We start from the raw sequence: 26,194 nt of genomic DNA on the forward strand, positions 1-26,194 counted from the left end.
TCCCTTACAGGAGCAGCAGTACAAATTGGGGCATACATTTGGGAAAAGTGGAAGGGAGAGGCTTTGTAATAGCAGAAAGCTGAGCTGCTGAGAACCAAATGAGAACTTGTTTAATACAGAGGAGATGGGCTGCATGCAAGTTTAGAGACTTAACAAACATGAAAAGTATCTCTCAGGTTTCTATCAGGGAGAGATCTTGAGTACTAGGTACTATCATGGTCTTAGCTGTTTATCCTTCGTTGGGCTGTCACTGAGGTATCTGGGCTGATGCTAATTGATGGCTCTCTGATAGGCATTTCTGAGTTTTCTGGTGGCCATTTTCAGGAGGAAGTAGTGCATGAGAATTGTGGCAGAGTGTGCTGAAGCTGGGCAAACACTTACGAACGAGAGTTGGTGACTTTTTTAGGTGGTACCTTTGTTACAAAACTAACCCATGTGAAAGCTGATGTGAGGGTGACTTGCTGGCTTTTGTCTGTGGAAAGCAGGTTTTTCATGATGTAGTAGTGAAGTTGTCTAGGTCACATGGGTCCATGGGCTCCCCAGTTCTTTCAGCTAATGTAAAGGAGGGAAATTAGCTGAAGGGAAAGTCCGTTTAGACAGGAGAGTCAGGATGAATTGCTGGAATATATACTTTATACTCTGTGTGGGTACTCTAGGGTTCCATGTGGTGTTCTCTGTGTTTTAACTAGAATCCATATTTATCACAATTGTTTTGCAGGAGTGTGTTTTGTGATGATTCCAAGATCAATAGTCAAACATCAGTATAAGTGTGTTGTCACAAAGGGTGGTTCAGGTGGTCTTGCTGTTTTAATGCTCCCATTCAGAATGGCTCATTTGGTGCAGCTGCAGCCCTCAAACACTGCTGAGCAAAGACTGTGCTTTGGGTGGGTGAGAGACAGAGTGAGAAAGAGTGGGGAGCTGTGCAAGTGTCCCTGTGTCAAAGAACCAGTTGTTGTGCAGACAGCTTAATGCTGGCAGCTCAAAAGGCTTGGATAAAGCCCTCTGGGGAATCTGAAGGTGTGCATGAGCCAGGAGCTTGGAGGAGAAAGGAGCTGCTGATCTGGGAAAAGATGGAGCTGTGGGGAAAGATGACTATGGGATAGACTCTGCTATCCTTGTGGGAGGATATCCAGTGGTGACTCTCATGTGGCAGTCTGAGAGGAAGAGAGCAGGAGGAGAGATTTTGGTGTGTCTTTTAAACTGGGATAAAGGAATCATAGGCAAAGAGGAGAGGCCAAGGGCAGGACTTTTAGATGATGTTCATCAGGGTGGGAGTTGAGCCAGGAAAAACTGCTGGCATGTCAAGATGCCCTGAGCCTGTTTATCTTCCTTCTGTTTTCTTCATGGCTATCACCATTGAAGCCTGTCATCTTCAGACTGGGAGGATGAAAATAAAGTGTGTTACTGGGGGGTTGTTTTCCAGGGATCAGAGGGACACTTGTGATAAATGAGAGAAGCAGTTCTGGTAAGTGAATGTGTGCTGGAAAATGGCTCTACAGCCAAACTTGGCTAAGGAACAATTAAAACAAAAATGCTCTAAAACCTGCATTTTTTAGTCAGGAAAGGTGTGGTAGGGTTGGGACAATGGGAAGTCTGGAACTTAATTAGGAGCCAAATCCTGCTGCCACTGAAGTTGGAGAAACTCAGACTGACCCCAGCTGCTGCAATGTGCCATGTGCAGGCTCTCTGGAGATGGGACAGAATTTTGGAAGAGCACCACCTCTAATGTGTGGAAAGATGTCTGTTTATTTTTAGTTTGAACTCTTCAAATGCTGTTAATAACATGCCTGTGTTACTTGTGTGCATGTTAATAAGGATTAATTTACATGTGAATTTTGTTTCTTATGGAGATTTTTTTTCTGGGAGACTTTCTTTTGAGGCATTCCTTTAATAATGAGTAATGGAGGGGATAACTAATCTTGTTTAGTCTTTTGTTACGGAAGTCAGAGTTTGTGATTGAAATCTGATTTTCCACTCCCACTATTTGAAGCTTTTGAATCTGTATTTACATGTGATAGTTTCAGTGATTTTAAAGTAACAACACATTGATAGTTCTTTTTTCTAAATCAGTTATATGTGAATTAATATCAGAAATTTTGGGTTCTGTGCTAGTTACTTTGGTATTTTTGTGAATGTGGCATTGTCCAAATGTGCTATTTTTTATAAATCTTACACAACAGAAGATGGGGGAAAAAATCTTGGGCTATTACAGTTTTTTTTTAATACTGCGCTAGGAATGGATATGGGAAAAACCCAATCCTCTCTGCTGTTTTGCGCTCTTGGAGGAGCACAAAGCAGTTTTGAAGCTGTGAGCTCTCAGCCATGTGGAACTTGGTTTATTGTTTAGGGAGCTGTAGAGATAACTTGAAGGAAATGAGGCTGTTGCCTGTAGGCTTCTATTTGCTCTGTAGAGATCCACATCCTTATTAGAAAGTATGTAGATCATTGTATGTTTCAGAAGGCTGAAAACTATTGCTTTAGAATTGGGGGTGGGGAGTCCATTTTTGGCAGATGACAAAAATGCTTATGTTTTTCTGCATTTTACTGTGGTATAGGGATTGTCTGTATCTATAGCAAAAAATAAATTGTTGATCACAATTCTTAGTTCTGATTTTCTTCCTTTATTTGATTTGAAGATCTTAAATCAAGTTAAACGCTAACACTGTTTCAGAAGAAATACTTTATTAATAGAAAATAATTAGTTTCAGTGCAGGAGGAACTGCTTGGGATTTCATGTACTATATTACATGGGATATCAGATTAACTGATCTAATGAGGTCCTTCTGCCTCTAAAAATTTGTTACCGGTGCAAATAATGTAGGATAAAGAGGTCATAGTTTTTGCTGCCTGTATTATTTAAAATAATGTAGCTTGATGCTAGACAGATATTGTTTTCAGTAATTTTCTTCTCTTCTTCCTGCTGTTTCTTCCCAGATAAGTGGTGTGGGGTTCCCTCTTCTTCCAGACAATGTTTGTTTTGACATCCTGAAATCTGCTCTTGGCTATTTTGTGGGAAATCTCCTATCTCATTTGACTTGAATAGAATCGTTCTAGGTCTAAGCATCTGAGGAGAGCAGCTGACTAACCAACATTACAAGCTGGATTGTGATTTGGAATTAAGGTTTCAGTCACAAGAGCTGTCCTTGTCCAGAACATGGGTTGCTTGGGTTCATGCTGAGTTACCAATTGGGGGTTGTGTCATTGTATTGAAAGAGTTACTGTTCTGTAGCAAATGAGAGCCGAAAGTGAGGTATTTGGAAAAGCTGAGCAGCAGATACTTTGCTGTCCCAGGACCTGTGATCACATCCACATTCTTGCAGGAACTTGAGGGTGCATCCTGCTCCTCTGAGGTTTGAGACTTAGCAGGGAGGGAGATGAGGAGTGAACCCACTTAGAGCTGAAAGAGATTCTTTGCCACAAGCATTCTCTTTCTCACTGGCAGGTTCAGTGTTTGTGCATGACATGCTTAACCTGCATATGGTTACTGTTTTAATCTTTGTGCCTGTTTTGAATCTCTGCTGTTCAGTGCTCATTTTTGGAACAGTTGCATATCTGTGAGATGAATCTTGTTTTTTACTTTTATCTGGCATCAAAAGATTAAAAGGAAACTTGAAAAGAAGCATACGTGCTTTTATTTGACTTGCACAGCTGATTTTCTCCTTAATGCTGTGAGCTTCAAGTTGCTGCTGAAAGCAAGTTTGTGCACATGCACCAGGAGTCTGCAAGAGGAGAGTCACAATAATGTTAATTCCCGGGAAGCTGCAGATTCCCTGTTTGCTTATTCTCTTTTGTTGGTGGTGAGCAGTAGGTGATCTGGCTGCACTGTGGACAGCTGAGCCTGTCTTTCACGGTCTTTGTCATTTTCTGGGCCTGTGGTGGTAGCCCATGCTTTGTGTAGTGCCATCTTCTGTGTTTGTCCAGAATATTTGGGTTGGAGCATGGACTCCTTCAATAGATATATGCTATTTAATGCCTGATGTCTAAAGCTTTCACTAGAACTGATCTGTATAAAACTTCCTGAAAGTCCTGCTTGTTATTAAGAACCTCCCTGCTTCTCTCCTGATTTTGCAAGGTCAGATTTAGAAATACTTGGTGCATGCTTTTTCAACATATACTAAATAGTTGGTTTGCAGGTTCACTGCTCTTCTGATTGGCATAGTTAATGATATACGTATCTTGAAAGTCTTTGATGCTGGATCAAAAGAAAATAAAATTATTTTGGAAGAATGAGATTCATATAAATTTTTTAATTCTGTTGTGCATTTCATCTGAAAGTATCTGGAATTACTTTTCAGACCAACAAAATGGCTAAATCCATCATTAAAGCCTGCTGCTCCTGCCTGCCTGAACAATAGACATGGCATAAATGTGTTGCTTTCTATCAAGGGAATTTGACTGGTTTAAATATTGATGCTATGTTCTTTAGTCAGCAGGCATTAAGGCAGAGGATTGGTTCCTAGTTCACAGATGAAGCAGTGAGGCAGTACTACAGGGAAAATCTGGAAGTGGGCTTGCAGTGTACCCTGCCTCCCTTCTGCCCACTGAATGGGAAGGAAACTGCTCTCAAGATTTAAGTGTATTTACTGCAACATTGGTAGAGGTTCATGTGGAGCTGTTCCCCCTCCCCTGATTGCTGCACCAGCAGGTGCATTAGGTAGCTTGCCTCTAGGGGCCAAGACTGCTCTGGAGCTTCCTTGCCTGCTCTGGCGTGACTGAGCACAGAACCTGGTGTGCAGTACTGTCACAGGGAGAGGTACAGGACCAGTGTTAGGAATATGCTTGTACCAGGCATGGTGGGAGGAAGGCCTCCTCTGCCTGCATGACTGAAATAGGCTGGCAGGCAAGGTGACTCCACAGTGAGGAGGAAATCCCTGGATATTTTTCACGCTCTTCATTTTTTGCCTTATGTTTCTATGAAGCTGTAATTCACTCCCCAAAGTATGGAGGCTGCTCCTCAAATTCCTGTTGAAAAGGATTCCTCACTGTGTGGAAGGTGAGTTGCTTGCCAGCCTTGGCCCCTTCTGTGTAAAAACATGATTAAACTGCTGCAGGTGGGTTTTGTGTGTGTGTCAGAAGTTTACAATTACAGGTTAAAGACTATCTGTCTGGATTGCTGAATGGAGATCAGGTGAGTGGGAACTGGGTTTCTGCTGGTGTAAAGGTTTGCTGGGAAAGCAGGTGCCCTTGCAGGGATTAGCTCCAGGGGAAAAGGTGTTTCCTCTCTGGCTGCTATATGTAGGTGTTCTAGCTAATGCCACATGCAGATGCTTCTCGTTCCAGATTAATGATGCTTTGTACCCCCAGGTCTCAAGGAGGTTGTTTAAAGGAGAGAGAAGTGTATTGACAGGATTCGGTTGTAGAGTCTGGTTGGTTTGCCCAGTTCCTCAAACTACCACAGTGAATTCTCTTCGGAGCCATGGGCAGGGCTTATTTGCTGCTGAGCTGGCAGCTCTAGCAGCAGGTGATTGCAATTGTGCCTCCAGTATTTTGGGCTCTTGGGAAATGAGTGGAGGGCAGAACCTTGCCTTTCTCCCCTTTCCAAGCATATTGCATAGTCCAGGTTTGAAAAAAGAAAACTTCTCTTGCAGATCCTTGTCAAGCAAGGATCCCAATCTACTCTCCCAATCTGACCAGTGAAGGAGTTGTGTGGATTTTCTTTTGTGTCAGTAAGAGGAGACCAATAGTGAAGAGTGGTTAATATTGAAGGGGCTGCTATTGACTCAGCTTGCAGCGAACCCTTCTCTCTCTACTGGGTGCTGAGGCTGTAAAAGGTGGTAGTGATAAAAGTCAGGTTTGCAAACCACAGGTCTGCACCACAACCAAGCCCCTGTGTGTAGGGAGTCAGACTAGCAGTCCAGTGTATTTGCAGGTGGCTCATGAGATGATGCTTTAGATACCTCGCAGACACCAGCAGAGTTTTGGAGCTTGTTTCTGTCCTGCTTGCAAGTATTTGCAGTCAGCAAGGACATGCATTCCCTGCCTGTAGGAGGTTGTGCTCTGCTTAAAGGCTGCAAGAGAGGACGCAGTTGCAGCAGCAGTGCGGAGTCCCCCACTTGGAAGCTGGTTGTTTGTTTGTTCATCTGTGTTCAGGGGAAAGCTCTGGAGAAAATTTGATGAAGAGTTTCAGAGGTTGAATATTAATTTTTAGGAAACCCTAACTGCAAGCTAGGCTTGTATTTTTCCTGTGGTTTTAGGATGAATGGGCATTGCAATAATGAGATAAGAGTTCCACACATAAATGTGTAAAAGTAGCCTGTAGTAACTAATGTGTTTTGGTGGTCTCTGTCTTTATGGTATTCAGGTGATCCACAGAAGAAAGAAAATCTCCTGAGATAAGGTAGTTTCTATTTCCAGGTAACCTGGGCTGTTTAATATCCTCTCTTGTGTGAAGAGCAGTGAGTCTGTTTGCAAGGCCTGGGAGCACAAGCTGTGAACCTCACAGCTGGAGTGAGCTTCACAGTGGAGGAGCAGAGCTTGTGCTTCATGCAGGAACTGAGCTGTTACAGACTCAGATTCAGTATACAGTGTCCAAGTTTGTAAAGTCTTCCCTTCTTCCTGAGTCTCTTATCTGTTCTTTAGGGAAAATGTTTGTGCTTTTCAAATGGAGGATACTGGCCCATTGTAGTGATTTGAAAATGGGGGTGGTGTCTAAGACATGTGAGGCTGGGGGAAGGTGTCTAACTTAAGATCAGCTTGTTTCTTGCCCCTTCCAGAGCCAACAGCTAAAGATGATGTGGTGTTTTTTAACTGTGTGGTGGTAAGACCATTTCCATATGGTCTGGGAAATGGTGCAAATTTCTTTTTGACACAGTTTCATGCAATTTAGTTTAAACTTCTCCCTAATAAGTAAAACACTGCAAGTCTAGAGTAAATTTTCTATTGCTTTGAGTGGCCTGGAGACATTTTTATAAGGTTTAACTCACTTAGTGTGGCATAAATGAGTTCGATTTAATTGGGAAAGGGCTAGTCTGCGTTATTCTGGCTTTGGTAGCAGGTCTTGCAAAGTAGCACAACTGAGTCATACTGACATGGACCCCAAGACAGAGCATGCTGAATATGCTGAGGTTGTTTCCTTTCATGCAGAGTCCAGCAAGTGTGTTTTGTGAAGTTAGGTGTATGGGTGGTTAGAAAGTTTTTCTGAAGAGCCAAAAGTTTGTTAGATGTGTTGGTTGCTGTTGAATAATGAATATCACAAATATGAGGAGTTTTACTAGGTCTTGGAGCAGCTCAGCATGATAGAATTCAAATATCTCCTTGCATCTTACTTGCAGTGAGGAGAAAGCTCTTTCATGTTCTCCAAGAAATCTCATTATGTACATGCTCTGTATTTCTCAAAGCTTGGCTCAAAGTAAGTTTTGTCAAGAAGAAAATTGTATTTTTGTGTGTTTAAGTTGGCATCATTGGTGTAGAATTTGCTAAGGAACCTGCAGGGGAAGAAAGGATGGATATGGTTTGAGTTTCAGACCAAGGAGAGGGAGCCCAAGGTACAGCATAGTCTTTATATACTTCATGATTGTACATTAATCTTGATTTAAGCCAGTGTTGGAGAGTTTTATTAACCAGGGTGTCAACCTTACCCTGGGGAGTAACTTTTATTAGCCAGTGTAGTATATTTCTACAGAGGATTGCTAATAAGAGTCTATCACTCTGCCTTTTATTGTTCATAAAGGATGCTTACTAACTAGTAACTTACATTGCTGTTAATGTGTTTCTAATGGTAAGGGTGGAAATTTTGAGGCTTTGTAGGTATTGTAATACCAGAGACTTCAGGAAACAGTCAAATCCAGTTTATTGTTCACAGAAGACAAATGAATATACCCGGATGTCTTCTGTCAGATATTTATCCAACCTATGCTTAAAATACATCCTTTGAAGATTTCACATTCTCCCAAATCAATCTGCTCCAGTGCCCCTCTGCTCTGCATGTTTAATTTTCTTTCTAGCTAATCTAAGAGGATTTCTCTTTATCCTTCTCCTGGAGGATATGGGAAAAGATGATCACCACCTTTGTTCAAGTCCATGCTAGCAAAATCTCTTCAATGTGCTTTTCACAACAATTATTAATGTGTGCCAAATGAGGCTGGTGGTTTGTGCCTTGTTCTGCAGTGGGTTGGCAGAGCTTTGTCTGTGCTTCTGGATCTGGTGGGATTCCGAGGGGAGGGCACACCACTCTTTTCATCCCAGAAAGGTGCTAAATAATTGAAGGGTAGAGAAGAAGGGAACTTCTCTGCCTGTAGGTAGGTATTTTCAAAGGCAAAGGCCTTGTTTATGCCCCCTTTTCATTGAGGGGTCAAGTGCCCTTGCAGGGGTAACTTCTTCATTATTTAATGAAGATCTAAAGGAATCTTTAGCCATTTTATGGTAGCTGCTCTGGTTTGCACCTCCAGGTCTGTGGCATTGTCATTAACAAGGAGCTGGAGGTAGATGTGGGATGAAGCTTTAAAGGAATTGTCATGGGCAGAGATAGTTTTTGTAATCTCTAGAAAGGCACAGCATGTGGCGGGGAAAAGAGCGTGCTGGCAGATGGGGTGAGTGCAGCTACAGTCATACCAAGGAGACACTGTTGTGAGGCTTTCTTGCTGTGGCAGACAAGTGGGTCACAATGGTGATATGTCACTCTGAGAACTTCAGCTGTGATCAAGAATGTGATGTTACAAATTAAGGGCATTTTTGGGAAGGGAACCTGTAGAAGAGGTAGTATTGATCTTTGTGCATGGAGGATTTTGCCCTTGGAGACAGAGGGTTCAAAACAGTCTCCTCTAGATGAACTTGCATGTACAGCCTGAAATGCAACAGCAGAGAGGAGAAACAGTCTTGGAGGCTGCAGCAGATAAGTACAGCTGGGCTGGAGTTTCTCTTGGAGGTCACTGTGCTTATGGAGTGTCTTACAGTCATCTGATGTCCATGGCAGAACTGATGGGTGGTTAATGGTGCTTTGGTTTGTGACTGTCTGTTAAAGGCTCACAGTCTTTCCTGTCCATTGCTTGGTAGAGCTCTCTTTTTGGTGTTCTGGTTAGCTCTGCAGCCTGAGAGGAAGAGTGTGCCTTTCACATGCACAGTGGCTGCACTGCAGTATGCTGCTGTAGTGAGCCCCTGCAAGAAGCCAGCTATGGTTCTTTTAGACTTGCCTCAGAAGGAGTTCTTGAGCTGCTATCATGCGAGCAGAAAACTGGTTTGACTTGTGCTGCTCTTCTCTCCCTTGGTGAGGACAGAGAGCTGTGTCTGTCAGCTCCCTGCTGAGTGTGGCCGGTGTTGGGCTTGCTCTTTGCTCAGGGTGGCTGTGAGGCAGCTGTGGCCAGACCCACATCACCTGTGTGTGGGAAGAGGCCCTGACCAAAGGCTTTGGAGGGCATGCTTGGGAGACCCATCCTACCTCTGCTACAACAACTCTGTTTTGTGGTGCTCACAGTCACCTGGGAGCACTCAGGTTCCCTTCTGTAAAGTCAGAATTTCTTCAAGTTCTTTCAGAGACAGTGAAGGCTGGAAGGGTGATGTTTGCCTGCATGCTGCTTTGTACAGATGAAAGGAGCAATAAAACTAGTGCTGGTGTTGATTGGTGTTATATGCCTTCTCAAACCCTTCTCAGGAGGCATTTGGGATTGTTTTCCATGGGTATTTTTCCTGGGACCTTGTATTTCTTGCTGGAGAGAAGTGGTAAAAGGGAGTTGTTAATGCTGCCATATCTTGACTCCTAGTCCTAATTATCCTAGTGATCAAGAAGAATTTTATGGAAAAATAATGTAACTACATTAACCTCTCTTGCAAAATAAAGTTTACTATCTTAGATTATTTAATGAGTCACTTAAAGAAACCATCAAAGCCCATGTAAGGTCAGCATATAATTGGGCAGCACTTTAAAGAGCATGTGTCTCCGCAGTAGACTGAAGTAGCTTAGTAGCTAAAAATCTGTTTCTGGAATTTTTTTCCCTACCTGCTAGAATTTAGGTGACCCTGAATTAAGTCATCAAAAGGAGAGAAATTTACAGCGACAGCTGATTTTCCTGTCCTGTTTCTGGACAGAGAGAATATGAATGCAGACAGCTGCCTCAACGTTCTGGTTTTGTGCTAGTCTGATGGGTCAGAATCTGGCCTGTAGCAGCTAATCCAAATTCCTTACTTTTGGTTAATGCAAATGTCATGATACAGCAGAAACCACTGCAGGGCCTGCATACCCCTTGAGGATTTTTTTATAAAGAAAGAGTTAATAAGAATCTGAGCTTTGTGTTGGAGTTGCTCTGTGGCTGTGGCATCTTTGATGTATAAATTCGGAGACAAGGAACAGAATGTATATGGGCACACTCAAATTCCCAGTCCTTTGAAAGATGGAGGAGAAATCTCTTTAAATGATGATGTGAGTATATGAGTAGGTCTGAATGGATATTTTTTTCCTGAGTCTATAGATCTTAGACTGAACTACATTTGTTACTGGACTGCATGCTGGCACAGTCCCAACACTGCAGGCAGATGTATATAAAGAAGCCAAATAATACCTCTTTCCAACTTACAGTACTGCTAGACCTTGGTGTGACAAGTTTATGATAGTAATAATGCTCTCTACTTCTAGATGAGGATATGAAAACTAATGAAAAACACTACCTTGTATCTCCTGTCTTGCCATGGTGCAGGAAAGTGTTATTAACCTACAGGAAGAATAGGATGAAAGGCAAGAAGAGGCATAACTGTAGCTGCATCTGCTTCTGAATCAGTTTGTGGTGTTGATGTTGGGGACGACAGCGACTTACCTGCTTGACTTCTCTTACAATGTCTGTTCTTAAGAAAAAGCAGCCTCTTGATCTCTAACCTGTACTATTTTCCGATAACACTAAAGCAGTGTTATCGGAAAAGCTTATTATGTTTCTGTGTTATCCTTGGGCATTGTCATATTTTAAATCCTCTAAATTATGTTCTCTAGCCTGACATAGTTACTATCTGTGAAACTCAATCTCCAATTCAGCTGAAATAGCCTCTGTGCCTTAGACTGCAAGAGATTTGCCAGCAGCAATCCCTCCTCCTTCCTGAATCGCTTTGCCACTGACAGACTGATAGAGAAATAGTAATTGAAGCCTATCGCTGTGTGACTTTGAAGTTTTTACTTTTATCAGATGATGTCAAGTTAAAACCCCCTAGATGAATGAACCAAAACCCATTGCCTTTTTCTTTGCTGAAAAGAATAACTCAATTCCTGTTATGACTGTATTTGAACTTGAAGTGTGTGTGTATCTTGCTCCCTGATCCATGTTGCAGATCCTTTATTAGCTTTGTGATACACTGTTGAAGTCCGAGATTGTCGTGGGTCAGATCACGTAGGTGGAGTCTTTGGGGGCTAAAAAATGTTGCCTGGCTGATACTACTGTACATAGAGAAGGATTAAAATAAATAAAATAAGTTTTTCTGTTTCACAGTCTGTCAGCAGGGTCTTACAGGTGGTGACACAGTAGCTCATTAAACCTGGTTTTGGATTGACAGGGCTGCTTCTAACTAGAATATAGAAAAGTGTTGCAGGTTTTAATGAACCGTAGAAGTCAGTCTCAGCTGAAGACCTATGTGTTATGAATTAAGCACAACAAAGCACCTTCTCTAGAAAAGTGGCCTGACTGATCTAATTTAAGCAGTGGAGGGGAGATGGTGTTGAACTAATTTGCCTTCAGAAACAAATTCTCAGCTGAATTTATTGATGATGCCCATTTTTTTTGCTAAAAGTAAAGAGTTACTGTTTCATTTTACCCGGTTTGGAATATGCAGTAAGGCTGACTGGGATGGGAGGAAGCAGTCTGGCATCCTTTTCATGTCGGGTTAACAGTGGCACACTATCACATCCAGCATTCTGTCTTGTTTCAGAATTCACAAAACATCAGGTTTTGGAGTACTAAGAGTGACCATGCTTTCCCATCTGTGTGAAAGTTTTGTTTCTTTATTTAAAACAAAAAATAATACTAATGGGATACTTCTGTTTGGAATAGGTGTCTCAAAGGAAATAAACCACTTTTGGAGTTACAGGAGCAGGAAGGCTTACATAGCTTCCAGCCTGTTCAGGAGATAGCAAGAATGCTGATCTTGTCAGCAAGTGTCCAGTGAGAACAAACCTCTGAGAAAATAACATAACTGCAAAACAAGGCATCAGTCTTCTAAAATCACTAAAAATAGTTATTTAAACACTTGATTCAGCTTAGCCATTGTTATGTTGAAAATAACAATAAGAGTTGTGAAGGACAGAAAAATGTAGTAAAAGCATTGTGAAAGGTGAGTAAAGCCTGTCCTGGAGGTACCTGCTTGGTCTGGCTGAGCTCCCCCAGGGTGTCAGTTCTTTGTGTACCTGTGCTGAACCCTGAGTGGCTTCTTTTGTTACACTTATCTGTTCCTCTGATCTGTTTCAGTTTTAAAGAGTTCCGTTTAAAATAATTAATCCAAGAACTAATGATTTAGTTGAACACTTAATTAATACTGTACTTTTATTAATCCACAAGAATTTGTGGAAACCTTTTAACATGTGGAAACCTCTTAACATGCCTGTTTGTCTAGCTGTGGCACTAGAGCATTGATTGGAGCTATTTGCCTGACTTGTTTACATGTGTTTCTAGAGCTGGATATAGAAGCCAGAATGTATGTGGTTTGTCCCTATAATTTTCCAATTGGTTTCCCGCTTGTGCTGTCAGCTGCTCAGATGGCTTGTTCTTTTCCCTTAGCAAAATCCTGGCTCCCTCAAGCAGTGCAGAATATAGAATTCCCTTCTCTTCCCGTGTTTGTGGTTGATGTTTTTTTGGTTGGTTTGTTTTGGCTTGGCTAAGGGTTAATTTTTTTCTGTTTTTGATTTGTTGGGGGGTGGGGGTTTCTTTGTTTGTTTATTTTGGTTTTCGGGTGGGTGGTTTGTTTTTTTTTTTTTTGGTTTTTTTTTTTTTTTTTGGTCTGTAAAATGCTTGCAGTTGAACAGGTCTGAGGTCTGGAGACTGGATTGCTTCAGCCGCAGAAACAGCCATGGAACAGGCACTGCTTGAGCTGTTTTACCAGTGTCAGCCCATCCATGTGTCCCAAGCTGAATCTTGAACCAATGATTGCCAGGCTGTTCACCTCGCTCTGCTGTGGCTGGGCTTCCCCAGGTGTCCTTTGCAGGAGTTTTTCATAGCAATAAGTTATGCTATGACTACAGTAGCTACAGTAGCCGGAAAAATCTCTCCAGGCAGGTTTTGTTGAAGAGTTGTCCCATGGTGACTGCTATCATCTCTTTCAGATCTGGAATGTCAGGTGAGTTGGTTGATAAGGAGTGGTTTTTGTATGGAATTGGGTTTTCCAGACAGCTTATTAGAGAAGCCCCAGGTACACAGCAGAGCCACAGTGAGACTGCACAGCACTTGGTGCATGTGGTGTGTGCTTCAGAGCAGTTCTGCAGACATTTCCATGGCAAGAAAACTCCCCTTGATGCCTGCAGGTGTCCCAGACCCTGGATACTGGTGCATAGGTAGCCTGCCTGAGATCTCAGAGCCTTTTTGGGTTCCTGACCACATGCCAAGCACCCATGTGGCCCGAGGGTGCCCTGATTTAGATGCATTGTGTTTCACTGTGCTGTCATATAATTGAGTATCTGTTGGACACAACTAAAAAGGCGTCTGTTTTCAGTCTGAGGAAGGAAAACAGATGTTTTATTCTCTTGTGAGAGCTCACAGTGATGCATGAGCTGTTGCTCCAGATCTCAATGATGACAGCCAAAAAGGCAAAAGGAAAGACACAGGTCAAAAGGAGCTGAGGAGATTAACATTAAATAATTTCTGTTTCCTTTGTGTTAAGTGACATGTGGGATTTGGTTCTGAAGCATGTGGAAAGCATTACGCTCTAAGCTAGAATTAACTTTTAAATAGGCAGGGACAGAATATTTTTTCATTGGTTTCCTAGACCAGATAGATCAAAGTCTTGGAAGAGATCTAATTGCCAAAAGTTAAGCAATATTAAAAATTATGCTGGACTTGATCAAGAGCTATGCTAAGAGCTGGATGTAAGGCATAGTTAGTTGCAAGAGGCATGCATGGGCTACAGAGTGGTTGAAGCTGCTGAGCCAAAAGCTGTGTAAGAAGGTCTGCAGAGTGCTAGGCTGGGGCCAGTGGTGTCACTTAACTCAAACATCCCTGTCCCTTGCAGGATCACACAGCAGCTCAAGCAAAGCACATGCTGACAGCTGCCCAGCTTGCAGACGGGCACTGGTACATATCTGCTGGTGTGAGGTCTGGTTGCACCTGCATAGGCACACCCAGGGGAACAGGTCAGCACTGGGACTGTCCCCTCCCGTTCTGTGTTCTTGTGGCACTGTTTTTGCTGGGGTCCTGGTTTTAGCTGGAGTATAGCACTGATTATAAGCCCCTGAAAGTTTCCCCTTAAAGTTGTTTGACATGAATTGAGAAACAGCAATTAAGAATAGCTTGGAGAGGGAATAAGAGGAAATGGCAAAAGAAGAAACTGGTGTAGTGAACAGCTTAGGCAGTAGCTGACCTTATAGAACAGTGGGAAGCATCATGCTATATGGGCTGTGCTAGGTCTTGTGGCTGCTGTAGATGCTGGCTTAGATGTAGCTCAGCTGCACCCTTCACTAGTGTTGGTGAGGCTGGGAAGTGTTTTAACCCATGCCTTTAAGGGTCATCCTCTGGGCTTTCTCCCAAATGGGTCAGAAAGAGTATGTGCAGGATTCTGGCTAAAGTGGTGCCTTCCTCTGTGGAATTTCTTCTTCCCACCTCTCACCCTTTTCTCTACCTAGCACTTTCACTTACCCAGCATCTTCACTTTCCTGGGCTGTTGTATCTTTCTGTGGCTGACAAGGCATCTTGAACCTTTCTTCTTTTCTGAATGGAGTTCTTCACTGTTGTACCATTAAGCTGTTGCTGATTGTGTCTGGAGACGCTTTCCAAAGGCGTAGGACTGTGTGGTACATGCTGAGCAGGCAGTCTGTCTGTGCAGGGTGGGAGGTGCTGTGAAAGCTCTAGGTCTTAGGGTGTTTCCAGAGTGTTACAAAGACTGGGGCTACTGAAAATGCTATTGCATTTTTAATTGCATGTATTCCTTTCTTCCCAAACAAGGCAAGAACAAAGCTTCATTACCCACGACCTAACAAGAACTGTCATCATCTAGTAAGTTTCCTACTCAATTCTGCTGCTGCCTACTCCTCACCACTGTGGCTGCTCTGCCTCTGTGACTGTTCCCCAGCTTTTTTCACATTGCCAACAGCTGGTGGGACTTCGCTGTGTCTGCGCCTCTTTGGTGCCCTCCTCCTGAGGCTGGCCATGCATCCTGTCATCATTGCATTGCAGTACTGCTATTCCTTATAAAAGCTGGTGTTGAATAGTGTAATCTGGAAGTGCAGATGTTCAGAAGCTTTGGAACTGGTGATCAAGGGGAGTATCTGGATATTTGAACATCCTCACAGTTGTTACCAGACTTTGTGAGTCCTAAGGGAGCAGAAGATTGTCAGTGATTATCTGCTAGGTTGTGTGCTTGCCTTGTTTTTTTTTTCCAGATGCTGTCTAAACCCTCAGAAACACTTCTGTTCCAGTTTTAAAATGTGTTGACCCTTTCTATTCTTGTAGTGTTAGAGATGGAGTTGGGGTCAGTGCTTCTGTGCTTGGAGCTTTTGAGGTGCTCCAGCTAATATGGTTCTGCCTGCAGGCAGATTCCCAGTGTGATTTCTCACTTGCTCTGTGCACATTAGCAGCCTTTTGCTGCTAATGGAGGGGAAGGCAATGTTATTAGGTAAAGCAGCCTGGTCTGTTAATAAGGCACATTGCTGTGCTGGCAGTTGATTAGTTGCCATAATAAAGGCTTTCCGTTTTCCTACAAAAAATTAAACAGGGCAATGCAATGGCCTTGTTATTTTCATTGCCATATTCTTTTGCTTTTCTGTAGCAAAAGGAATGCTTTATACAATGAAGCCTCATTGTATGAGGCTTCATTATGCCTTGAGCTGTGTTGAGATGTAACTAGTTACCAAAGCTACAGGGAAGTAGTGGTGCTGATCCCGGGGCTAGATCTCGTCAGTGTTCACAGGGTTACGTTAATTTTTCCTTCCTGGCTGAGGACCTGGCTGTAAGTGTAAATGCTCAGCTGGGGGCAGTGGAAATGTATGGAATAGTGGCAGTGTTCGTGACTAACATATTTAACTGTTTTGTGGTGAGGAACCAAAGGCAATAGCATTTGGTAGTGCAGGTGTTTTGTTTTGATGTAGTTTCATGTGAAGACACTAAGCATTGAGTATCCGTGGCTGTAAGAAGCTGCCTAAGCTGGACCACCTTTCTGAAACAATGGTGCCGCTGCTGTTTTTCCAGCAGCGTTTGGGGTAATTGAGCTGTGAAAGTGTGAAGTAAGTTGTAACTCTGCTTTCAACTGCAAAGTCTCCTGTTGTATTACCATGAGTCCTGGTTCCCTGGAGACTTACCAGACTGTATTTTGTGTCAGTGGTGATTTACCTGCTGTGCTGCCTGGACCTTTGACCTTGCTCAGGGTAGAAAAGCCTCCTGTACTGCACAGCAGTGACTCTGCAACTTGTGCTTCCCTCCATGTTCTTTGGAGGAAGCCCAGTGGCTCCTCTTCTTCTCATCATACACAACCACTCAAGGACCAGTTGAGAATCTTTGCAAAACAGGGTGAATTTATTCTTTGGAACTCCTCCCTTCAGTTCCCCTGAGCAGAGGCAGGGTAGGGAGCACTGTGATTGAGGGCTGACTTGGTCCAGCTCTTTCACCTGGGACATAATTGTCAGCTCTTCTGGAAGCAGATGTCTGCATTTCAGGGTGATCATGTTCTTTTAAGCATCACCCTGTTTGTCTTTGGGGAATTTTTGTAATTGTAACTTTTTGCTCTGTGGTGCATTTTCTTTAAATTGCTTTGAATTTCTCATGCATTCTACCAAATCTGTAGCTTTTAGATCAAGAGACAGACAACTGAGGGGATTTTGTTGGCTTTTTTTACTGAATCCAGAAGATAGTTACTGGAATTTTTTGCTTTTGCACATGAAAGGTGCCCTTGTGTCCTAACAGTAGTGGTAAAAATACATCTCTGTAGAGATAATTTCTGACAACCTTTTCTTAATGTCTCCAAACATTTAAATGACCTTAGTTCTTCTGGAATTTATTTCACTGTATAGCTATGCATTTTTTACTGAATTGCTCATCTGTTACCAGCCTGGTAAATGAAGAAAAGCTTTCAATAACCAGTTTTTTGCTTATTTTACAAGTGCTGGTGGTTTCATTGGGTGTTTCGGTTCACCTAATTCCATCAGGGAATTTGAGGATTTTCATGGCGGTGTCTGCGACAGAATGGATGGTACCTCCTCAGTCTAGAGAAAGAACCCAAGAATATATATTTAAAGTTTTCCCCCATTCAGCTGTTTGACCATAGCTTATAGTCATGCCAGTTGTGCTACTGCCTTTTTCTTTGCTGGTGTTGGTTTTGCAAATTCTGTTGTACAAAAAAACTTAGCATCTGTGTCTGTGTGAGGATTGTTGGGCTGGGGAGATGGACTCATGCTTCCAGTGCAGATGTGGTGCTGCCTTGGGAAATGCATGTTAACTCTTCGAATGGCAGAAGGAGATGGACTGTTCCAGGGTGGATGTGGTTATGGTCGTGTCCAGGTGGGATACAGCATTTCAGAAGCTGATTCCAGGTTTCTCTGACAGGACTTTGGTTACTGCTCTGCTGACCCAAAATACCTGGCTTCAAAACTAAATTTCCCAATATCATCTAATTTCAGCTTGGTCTTGAGTGCCCAGTTCAGTTGTGGTGGATGTTTCATGTCACAAGGAGTTAGAACTGCTCCCTCTCTGACTGATCAGCACTGATCAGACCAGCAGTGATGTGAGCCATCTATGCTTGCCTTGGACTTCTCAGTGTGTAATCTGAAGTGTTACACTTTTTTCAAAAGTATAGTAAATTTAGTCCCAAGTATGCAAGCGCTTCTCCATGTTTTTGCTTATGAATCCACAATATTATCTAAGTAACTGTTAAAAAAAACCCTGGTTGAATATTCTTACAATTCTTTTTTTTTCATATTGATATTTAAAAGTCTTACCTTCCATTTTCCATCCCTTCTCCAAAGAAAACCTCTCAGAGAGAGTTCAAAGTGAAATAGCTAAGCTGTGTCACCAGTGGTGGCAGTCAGCATGTTGAAGCAGCATGAAGCAAGCTGGTGTCACAGCTGCTGTAGAAGCTTTCTCCAGCATTCCCATTTAGGTCCCAAGCTGCCAGGCATGGAAGGTTAGCAGGAGGCTGGCAGAGTGCAGTGACTTTGTGGGGATGTACTGCCCACCCCACTGCTGTTCCCCTGCAAAGAGGGAGGATGAAGGCTCCTGCAGCCAACACCACATCCCTGCTGTGGCATGGTGTGAGGAATGGAGGGAAGGGCTTGTTTCCCCCCCTAGTTTGTCCAGGCCATTGGGGTGGCCTGGAGCTGATTCACTCTGGTTTCTTTGTGCTCAATCAGCTGTTGCTGGATTGTGCAGCTTTCTTACCCTTTTATGGAGTGTATTTAGGTGTGTCTTGTTTTAAACTGGATGGATTTGTCTGCCATGCTAGGTGACCATGTACTGCTGGAGCAGATGATGGTGGACTGTCTGCTCTCTGATATGGGGAGCTGCCTGCAAGTCTTTCAACACCACCCAGATATTAAAGGACAGTTGCTTTGAGTTGTTTTTGTTGACCTCTGAAAAAAAGTACTGTCTGTATTGGGAAAGGCTGTGTTGCATCCTGGGAGCTAACTAGAGACTTCTTTACTAGGAGAGATGACCTGGCATTTGGAGAGAGGCAGGAGAAGGGTTTGCTGACAGCCCTTGGCGCCTACAGAAAGCACTCTGAGACAAGACAAAGCAGCAGCAGATGCCAAATGAGCTGAATACTGGGTGGCACAACTTGCTTTATTAACTGTCTTGGGGAACCTCAGGAGGCAAATGAGCAAAAGCAGACCCTCAGGCTGAGGGCTGTCACTTTGATTCTGAGATTGCTCTTTTGGGGGCCAGTGTAAATAGGAGGCTGAAAGATCTGTGCTGATGTAAAGGCCTGGAATAGCTCTGTAGTTATCAGCATTGCAGCATTATCTGGAATTTCGGATGGGGAGCTGCCCTTCCTGTGCCTTGGTGAGGAGCTGTGCCTGCCAGTTGGCTCCTGGGGGAGAGGCCTGCATCGGGATCACTGCAGTGGGATGGCTGCTGACAGGGCCCATCACTGCTCCCGAGGTTCCTCCTGGACCTTGGTGTGTGTTAATTCAGGCAGAGCTTCAGTAACTGTTCCAGCAGTGAACGGGTGGGCTCTTCAGTGCAGTCAGTGCAATGCAGCCAGGGCTGGAATTCAATTAATTCTTTGTTCGTTTGCCAGCCATGCCCTCGGTTGTCTGTTATCAGTCTGTAGCGGATCTGTTGACTCTGTCAATCCATACATGATTTCTGCTTTCTGCATCTGACCTTCTGAGGCAGGTGTCACATTGGGGTTGATAAATGAATCCAGCATAGTTGGGAGTAACATTTGCTCATCCCAGTTGCTGTTTCCTCAATAGCTGTCCAAGCACCACTGTAATAATTGTGCTAATTTATAAGGACAACAGCAAAAAGTCGTGCATGGCTTAGCTCATCCTCCTGGCCTTCTCCTGGGGGTGAACTGCAGGGTATGTTTGCACTGTGCATGTGTTTCCTTTCATGTTTGAGTGATGAGTTCCCCTCATTCTTCCTGGCTTTCGGGCAGTTTGAAGAAGAGATGGATTCCTTCCTCTCCCGGGATCGAATTTATCCCTGGGGCACATCTCAGTAATTGCAGGCAGGCACTTATCTCTGTACAGGATGCTGCCGTGATGGGGCTCTGATCAGACAGCTGTGAATGGTGACTGGCACTCAGAGTCCCATTGACTTTCCCTAAAAGCATCTCTCCACTGATGCGGATCTGGAGCTCACCCTATTGCTGGGGCTCTGCTGCCGGACCCCAGGCGGGAGGCTCCCCTGAGCCGGCAGACACAGGCAGCGATAGGCCTTAGGGCAGCTGGCTGAGCATTTGTCAATGGTAGATTAAATCCAGTGTGCGAGATGAATGTGAAAACGAAACACAGCTTAATAAAAGCACGAGGAAAAAGCTCCTTTGGTGTATGAATAAATATTGTTGAATTAAAAATTGGCAGTGTTGAGGGGTCTGTTACTGTGAGGGGAGAAGACTGTAGGCGCTCTTTGGAGAAGGTGAAGTTGTATGTTGGGAGAAGTTAGGATCCAGGGGCTGGTATTTATGAAGGTTTTTTTCACAGGATACTTGGAATGCAGTGGTAGGCTGTTTCCCCTGCCACACCACGTCTGGCTCCCTGGGTGTTAGGAGCCGAATGTGGAGCGAATCCATGTGATAGGCTCAGGGCTGTGCCGTGACCGCTGCTGCGCGAGTAGCGCACGGGGGTCAGCGCTGAGCAGCGCCGCGGGTGCCCCGCACGGGCACCGCTGGAAGTAGCGCTGTGGGTGGAGGGGGAAGGGAGAATGGGGGCGGTGCCGGCAGGCGGGAGCGGTGCCAGGAGGTCGCGGCACCGCGCGAGTACCGCACAGTGCCGTGGAGTGTTCGTTTGGGGTCGAACTGAGCGTTGTTCAGAACGCGCCGCGAACACGCCGCGGTGCGAGGTTCCAAAAATTGCGCCACGCACGGAGCGGGCGCTGCTGTGTTGTTTAAGGCGTTAGCAGGGCTGCTCTCGCCATACGCTCATTGAGCAGCCGCGCAACCCCCAGATAAGGACGGTTGGCGGCTGCTGGGGCGCGCCGCCCGTAGGGGAGCGCGAACCGCGCCCAGGTCCCGGCGAGGGGCGGCGCGCCCCCGGCCCGTCCGCAGCCCGACTCCCGGCTCGGGGGCGCGCACCGCGCCGGGCCCGGGGCCCCCGTGCGGCTCCGACCCAGGTTCGATTCCTTTGGCAGCGCCACTACCCAGAGTGCTCTGCGCCAGACAGGCGCTGATTTGCATAGAGGGCGGGGCCACCGCGCAGTGGCAGCGGCGACTGAGCGCGCTCTCTGCCGAGCGGCCGCGGCACTGCAGGGAACGGCTCCGGTAACGCGCGGCTGCGGGGATAACTGAGCTCCCCGTACAGGGAGGGACAGCGGGTACACAACGAGTACAGCTGTATACGTGTATGCACGGGAGTAAAAATATATGTATGTATGACAGTGTCGTAGAATGTCCTGAGCTGGAAGTGACTCGCAAGGATCACCAACTGCAGTTCCTGGCTCTTGCACAGGACAACTCCGGCAATCCCATATGTGCCTGAGAGCCTTGTCCAAACACTCCTTGAGCTCTGGCAGGCTTGGGGCCATGACCACTGCCATGGTTGTTTGTGTATATATGTGCAGTTGTGTGTATGTACAGGGAGCTGGGCTGGGTTGGAACAGTCCTGGTGGCACCACCTCAGAAGCCTGGCTGTCCCTAACACTTCCAGGGGTGATTAACCTCGGTGCTTATCCAAAAACATAGGGAGAAGTGTCTTGTACCAGCACGATCACGATCTATAGAGTTTTGTGAAGTGTTTCACATACATGTATGTGATGTGCCTTTTTTTAGTAAGTAAGCTTACTAAATCAGAGCAGATTTTCTGATCTGCAGCCTGTCATAAAGCTTCTCTCAAACTTAGGTGTCTTTCTTTGAATTCCAGTTATGTGATAAGTGTTTGGTTTTGTTTCTGATAGTAAATAATTAAGCAACTCTTAGTGCATTCCATTTTCTAATTATAATTGTAATAATTGCAATGAATTAGGAATGCTAGTTACAGCAAATACTGAAATGGTTCATGCATATGGTTTGTGTACTTTGCACATCTACACATATGAATTTAGCACAGAGCAGCAATCACGGTTGTAGTGCACTCTTAATTCATTGCCTGTTCTGTGCTTGCAGGTGGTTCTCCTGGGGATTGACATCATCTCTGCACTGGTGTCCCGCTTGCAAGATCGCTTCAAGGCCCAGATTGGCACAGGTGAGGGGTCTCTGTGTGAGTGTCACCTTCACTCTGCCAGCACCTGCCCTGGCTGCTGGACTCAGAGCTGTCTTTCTTCCCAGGAGAGCTGGGAGGCTCTTGGTGGTTTTCCTGCTCTGCTGAAGGGCAGTGAGGCTGGCGCCTCCATTGGGCTTTGGAGGGAGAGCAGAGGGCCTCTGTTGCGGTTTTTTTTTTTTTTTCCTTGAGGGATTTGAATGTTCCCATTTTCTTTCCTTAGTGCTGCCAAGTTTACTTGATAGGCTGGGTGATTCTAAGGACTCAGTGAGGGAGCAGGATCAGACCTTGCTGCTGAAAATCATGGAACAAGCTGCTAACCCTCAGGTATGTTCAGCAGTCCTCCACAGCATGAATGACTGGCTCTGTAAAAAAATGAAACCTTTTGTTCTGTCAGAAGGTTTTCTCTGCCATTTTTCTGTCTGAAGTGGCTTCATCTCCCTAGACCTTGTTATAAGATGTTTACTTCACTTGGGAAGGCTGTTGCCTGACAGGATACATGAGAGCATGTCAGTGGATTTCCCAAGGATGGGATGGGTATATGTCAAGAGCTATATTGTTCCAGGTTTTTGGAAGGTGCTTGCTTGCTGTAAGTATGTTTTAGGCAGTGGGGAGTTACTGTGAAGTCAGCGCAAAACAAAGAATTAGTCAGATCTAAAAGTACCTTGCTCCTTTTTGTCCTGCTCTGTTTGGATGGGTGTAAAGCTTGTATTTGAGCTCCAGAGGTGGTGTGGTGTATGTCTGCTGGAAGACAGAATCTGTTTCTTACCCCATCTTATTTTTTTTTCTTTCCTGTCTTCCTCAGTACGTGTGGGACAGGATGCTGGGAGGATTCAAACACAAGAATTTTCGGACAAGAGAAGGGATTTGCCTCTGCCTTATTGCAACACTCAATGCGTAAGTCAGAACCTTCTGCAAACCTCATGTGTTGTGTCCACGAGCCTGCTCTGATTCATAATGGTGCTTTTTGTTCTTTATTTCCAGATCTGGAGCTCAGAGTTTAACACTGAGTAAGATAGTGCCACATATATGTAACTTACTTGGAGATCCAAACAGCCAGGTGAGCTTTTGCTGTGAGTCACATCTAAAGGTAGTGCTGGTTGCCTTGTTGGTAAATGAGCTAATTGTGCTGCTGGTGGTGAGCTCTGAACAATACCGTGCACACAGAACCCTTGGCTGGTTTTGGAGAGATGTAAGTTGAAGTATGTCCAAACCAGCATATCAGTTACTCCAAGGTTCAGTAGAACAACATGAATCTGCAGGTGAGATGAACAAAAGAGGGAAACCTTTGTGGAAAGGGAACTCCTGTGCCTTGGAGCCTGAATACAGGGGAGGCTGCAGGGATCCCTCTGGGCTCAGTGCAGCATCCCTCAACTTCAGAGAGAAACCAGTCTGGGCAGGGAGGGCAAATGGGCCCAGTCAGACAGCCTGGCCATGTGCACTGCCAGAGGTTGTACAGGCAGTTCCTGAATAGGGGGTGAAGAATACCTGTACCAGGACCTTTAATCAGCAGTGCAACCCAATGAAAATACAAGTGGAATAAAATCTGTTGCTCCTAAGTGCCTGTTGTCTTGTTTGGAATTAGGTGCAAGTATGTGGGGTTAGTGAGAAGAGGGAGGTGGAGAAGTAGTGTTCAAACTCGTTGTGTAATGTGGACTAGCAGTTTTTGAATAATGCTGTTGGTTGTTCTGCCAGCATGGGTGATGCATCTGTGATCCAGGTCTGGACAGGGTGTTCAGCTGGAGAATGGGTTTGTGTTTGCTCTGGGGGGGTTGGCCAGATTTCTGTGGCTGTCAGGGTCACCCCTTGCTAAGAGGAGTAGTGAGAGTGAAGGAGCCTTCCCTTGCTGCTTGTGCCAGTGCAGGATGGTAAAACCATTGCTCCAAGAAATTTAATGTTTAGGGTTCCCTGTAGTTCTGAGCTGGGAGTAAGCAAGCTGTTATCCTCCAAGGAAATCCTGGGTTTAGGGCTTGGACTTGCTAAGCACACAGGTGCTTTGGTCCTGCCAGCTGTTGAATTAACTGGAGAGTTGGTGAGGGCACTGAGACATTTTCCCTCTGTGCTGCCTCTTCCTTGTGCCTAGCACAGCTCCTTGTCCTGTATCCAAATGCAGGGGGAACAAGGCTGATCTCTTTCCCTTTTTCCAGGGTCTGGTCCCTCATCCCCAGAAAGCCTGTGCCTGAATTGGTCAGACAGAAATCGCTGTGACATGGCTCTGGGTGAAACAGTGTCTGCCCTGGGGCAGGGGCTGGTCCTCGGTTCCCCTGGAGCTGCTGCTGTGCTGCTGGTGCCTCCCGAGTGCTGGGAGACTTGCTGGGCTCGGTCACTGCTGCCCTCTCTTGGAGAGAGGATCGAGAAACAATTCCTGGTCAAGTCCAGTTTTTTTTCTTTTGTTGTGGATGTGGAAGCTGTTCCATCAGAGCCCTTTTCAGAAATAGTGCTTTTGTTGTTTTCAGCTGATGTGATTGAGTAACCCACTGTACATCTGCTGTGACAACAGTACTTAAATTCTGATCGTTTTCTCAAAAATAAAATTACTAAAGCTTTATTATTGCTGTGGTAGAGTAAACCAGATGTAAGATGGTGTGGGCTCCTTGCCTTGCTCTTTGGGATTTACAGTCCTGCACTGTGCCTCTGCTCAGCTGTACACAGAGGGCAATCCTTGCTGTGCTCAGGCTGGGTTGGGGTCCGTGTACCCAGAAACTGTGGGGGCACCAGAGAGTCCCCACAGACTGCTGTGCCCAGCAGCACTGGTGGCAAATGGGGCTGATGGGCAGGAGGAGAGAGGCAGGAGTGCTGAGTAAGGGCTGGCATGAGTGGAGGGGGGGTTTGGAGGCTGCCAGGGACCTGCTGAGTGGGCAGGCTGCAGAGCAGGAGAACCGGGAGAGGTGGGTGTCAAGTGTTGGGGTTTTCTTTGGCTAGGAGGCAGGGTATGTGTGCCTGCCCTCTGACTCCCACCTACAGGCAATTCTAGCTTGTGTCTCAGGATATTCCATGTCTACCCTGGGGTGTATGTGGGGGTAGCTGCTGGGCCATCCTCTGAGAAGCTTAAGTGCACAGTCAGTGTTTCTCTAGGCAGAGCAGTTTGTTTACCTCCTCTCCCTGCTATGTCTAGTGGAGGAAGGCTTTAAGTACAGAAAGGTGACACTTTAATCAGATTTATGTCTCTTCTGTTGGCTGGAAGGAAGGATGTGCTCAGCAATTTCTTACAGATCAGTTTGGAAAATATGCAAAATTCATTGTGACTCAGGTGATTGATTACTCCTCCCTTCCTCCCTGTTTTGTTATCAACATAGAAATGTGAGTTTTTAAGACAGCATTAAAAATCAGTTTATTTGATAATATTCCAGTAAGAAAGATCTATTTGTGTCTCTATCCTTTTTTCACCCAGTAAATGTACCTGTTGTATACAATGGGAGGAGCTTGGCAAAGGCAGCCAGGCTCCTTTTGCATGAAACCTTTCATCTTACACCTTCACTGCCTTTTCAATTCAATTACCTGCTGATACTGTTAACATGTGAAAGGCAGGGTAGGAAGCTCCTTCTTGAACTGTGTGGTAATGTGTATAGTGTCAGCTGTTGTTGCTGAGAAATAGACAAATTTAGTTCTCTAAGATAGGACTTACTAGGGGTTTATTAATTTAAATTGTAAAGATGATTGATTTCTCTCATGTCTCATATCCAGGTTCGAGATGCAGCAATAAACAGCCTTGTGGAAATTTACAGACATGTTGGTGAACGTGTAAGGGCTGATCTCAGTAAAAAAGGATTACCCCAGTCTCGGTAAGTTGAGAATGTCCTTAGGTCTTCACTATTTTTGGGCTGCTCTTTATTCCCTTCCTTCCTTCAGAAGACTTCAGGAACCTCATGACTGAGCCTTTTCCCAGGAACATTGTTTAATTTTTTATTTTTATTTTTTAATCTGATAAGCACTCAGATTTACTTGGTGCAGATCCTGTAGCTTTGCCCAAGTATGCCACAGCATCTTTGGAAAACCACGAAAATTATTACAGATATTTAGTTAACTGATTTAAGATTAAGGGAATTAATATTTTTCCTGTATGTTCTGCATATGTAGAGAGGAGACACTTCAGAGTAGCTTCTGTTTATGCAACTTAGGCTCTCATAAACAACAAACACAAACAAAAGAATCAGTTTTAAGATTTTTACTTAAAAAAAAAGCAGCTTCCCTCCTCTGCCCCCTTCCCCCCCAAAAAACCCCACCCACACCTGAAAA

The 26,194-nt window shown here is 44.7% G+C and overlaps 1 protein-coding gene and 1 non-coding gene across 2 annotated transcripts in view; one reads left to right on the top strand and one right to left on the bottom strand.

The window, feature by feature from the left end:
- Positions 1-26,194, top strand: part of CLASP1 (cytoplasmic linker associated protein 1) — a 169,239-nt gene that overhangs the window by 23,106 nt on the left and 119,939 nt on the right. Inside the window, exons 3-7 of the mRNA XM_050976617.1 lie at positions 21,865-21,943; positions 22,182-22,285; positions 22,764-22,855; positions 22,943-23,018; positions 25,643-25,740. Of these exons, the coding sequence (XP_050832574.1) occupies positions 21,865-21,943; positions 22,182-22,285; positions 22,764-22,855; positions 22,943-23,018; positions 25,643-25,740 (449 nt within the window). The remainder of the gene's footprint in view (positions 1-21,864; positions 21,944-22,181; positions 22,286-22,763; positions 22,856-22,942; positions 23,019-25,642; positions 25,741-26,194) is intronic.
- Positions 20,606-20,722, bottom strand: LOC115483868 (U4atac minor spliceosomal RNA). The gene has a single exon (XR_003944608.1). It is a non-coding gene; the product is annotated as a U4atac minor spliceosomal RNA (small nuclear RNA).

This window comes from Serinus canaria, chromosome 7 (genome assembly GCF_022539315.1).
Source record: "Serinus canaria isolate serCan28SL12 chromosome 7, serCan2020, whole genome shotgun sequence".
Lineage (NCBI taxonomy): Eukaryota > Metazoa > Chordata > Aves > Passeriformes > Fringillidae > Serinus > Serinus canaria.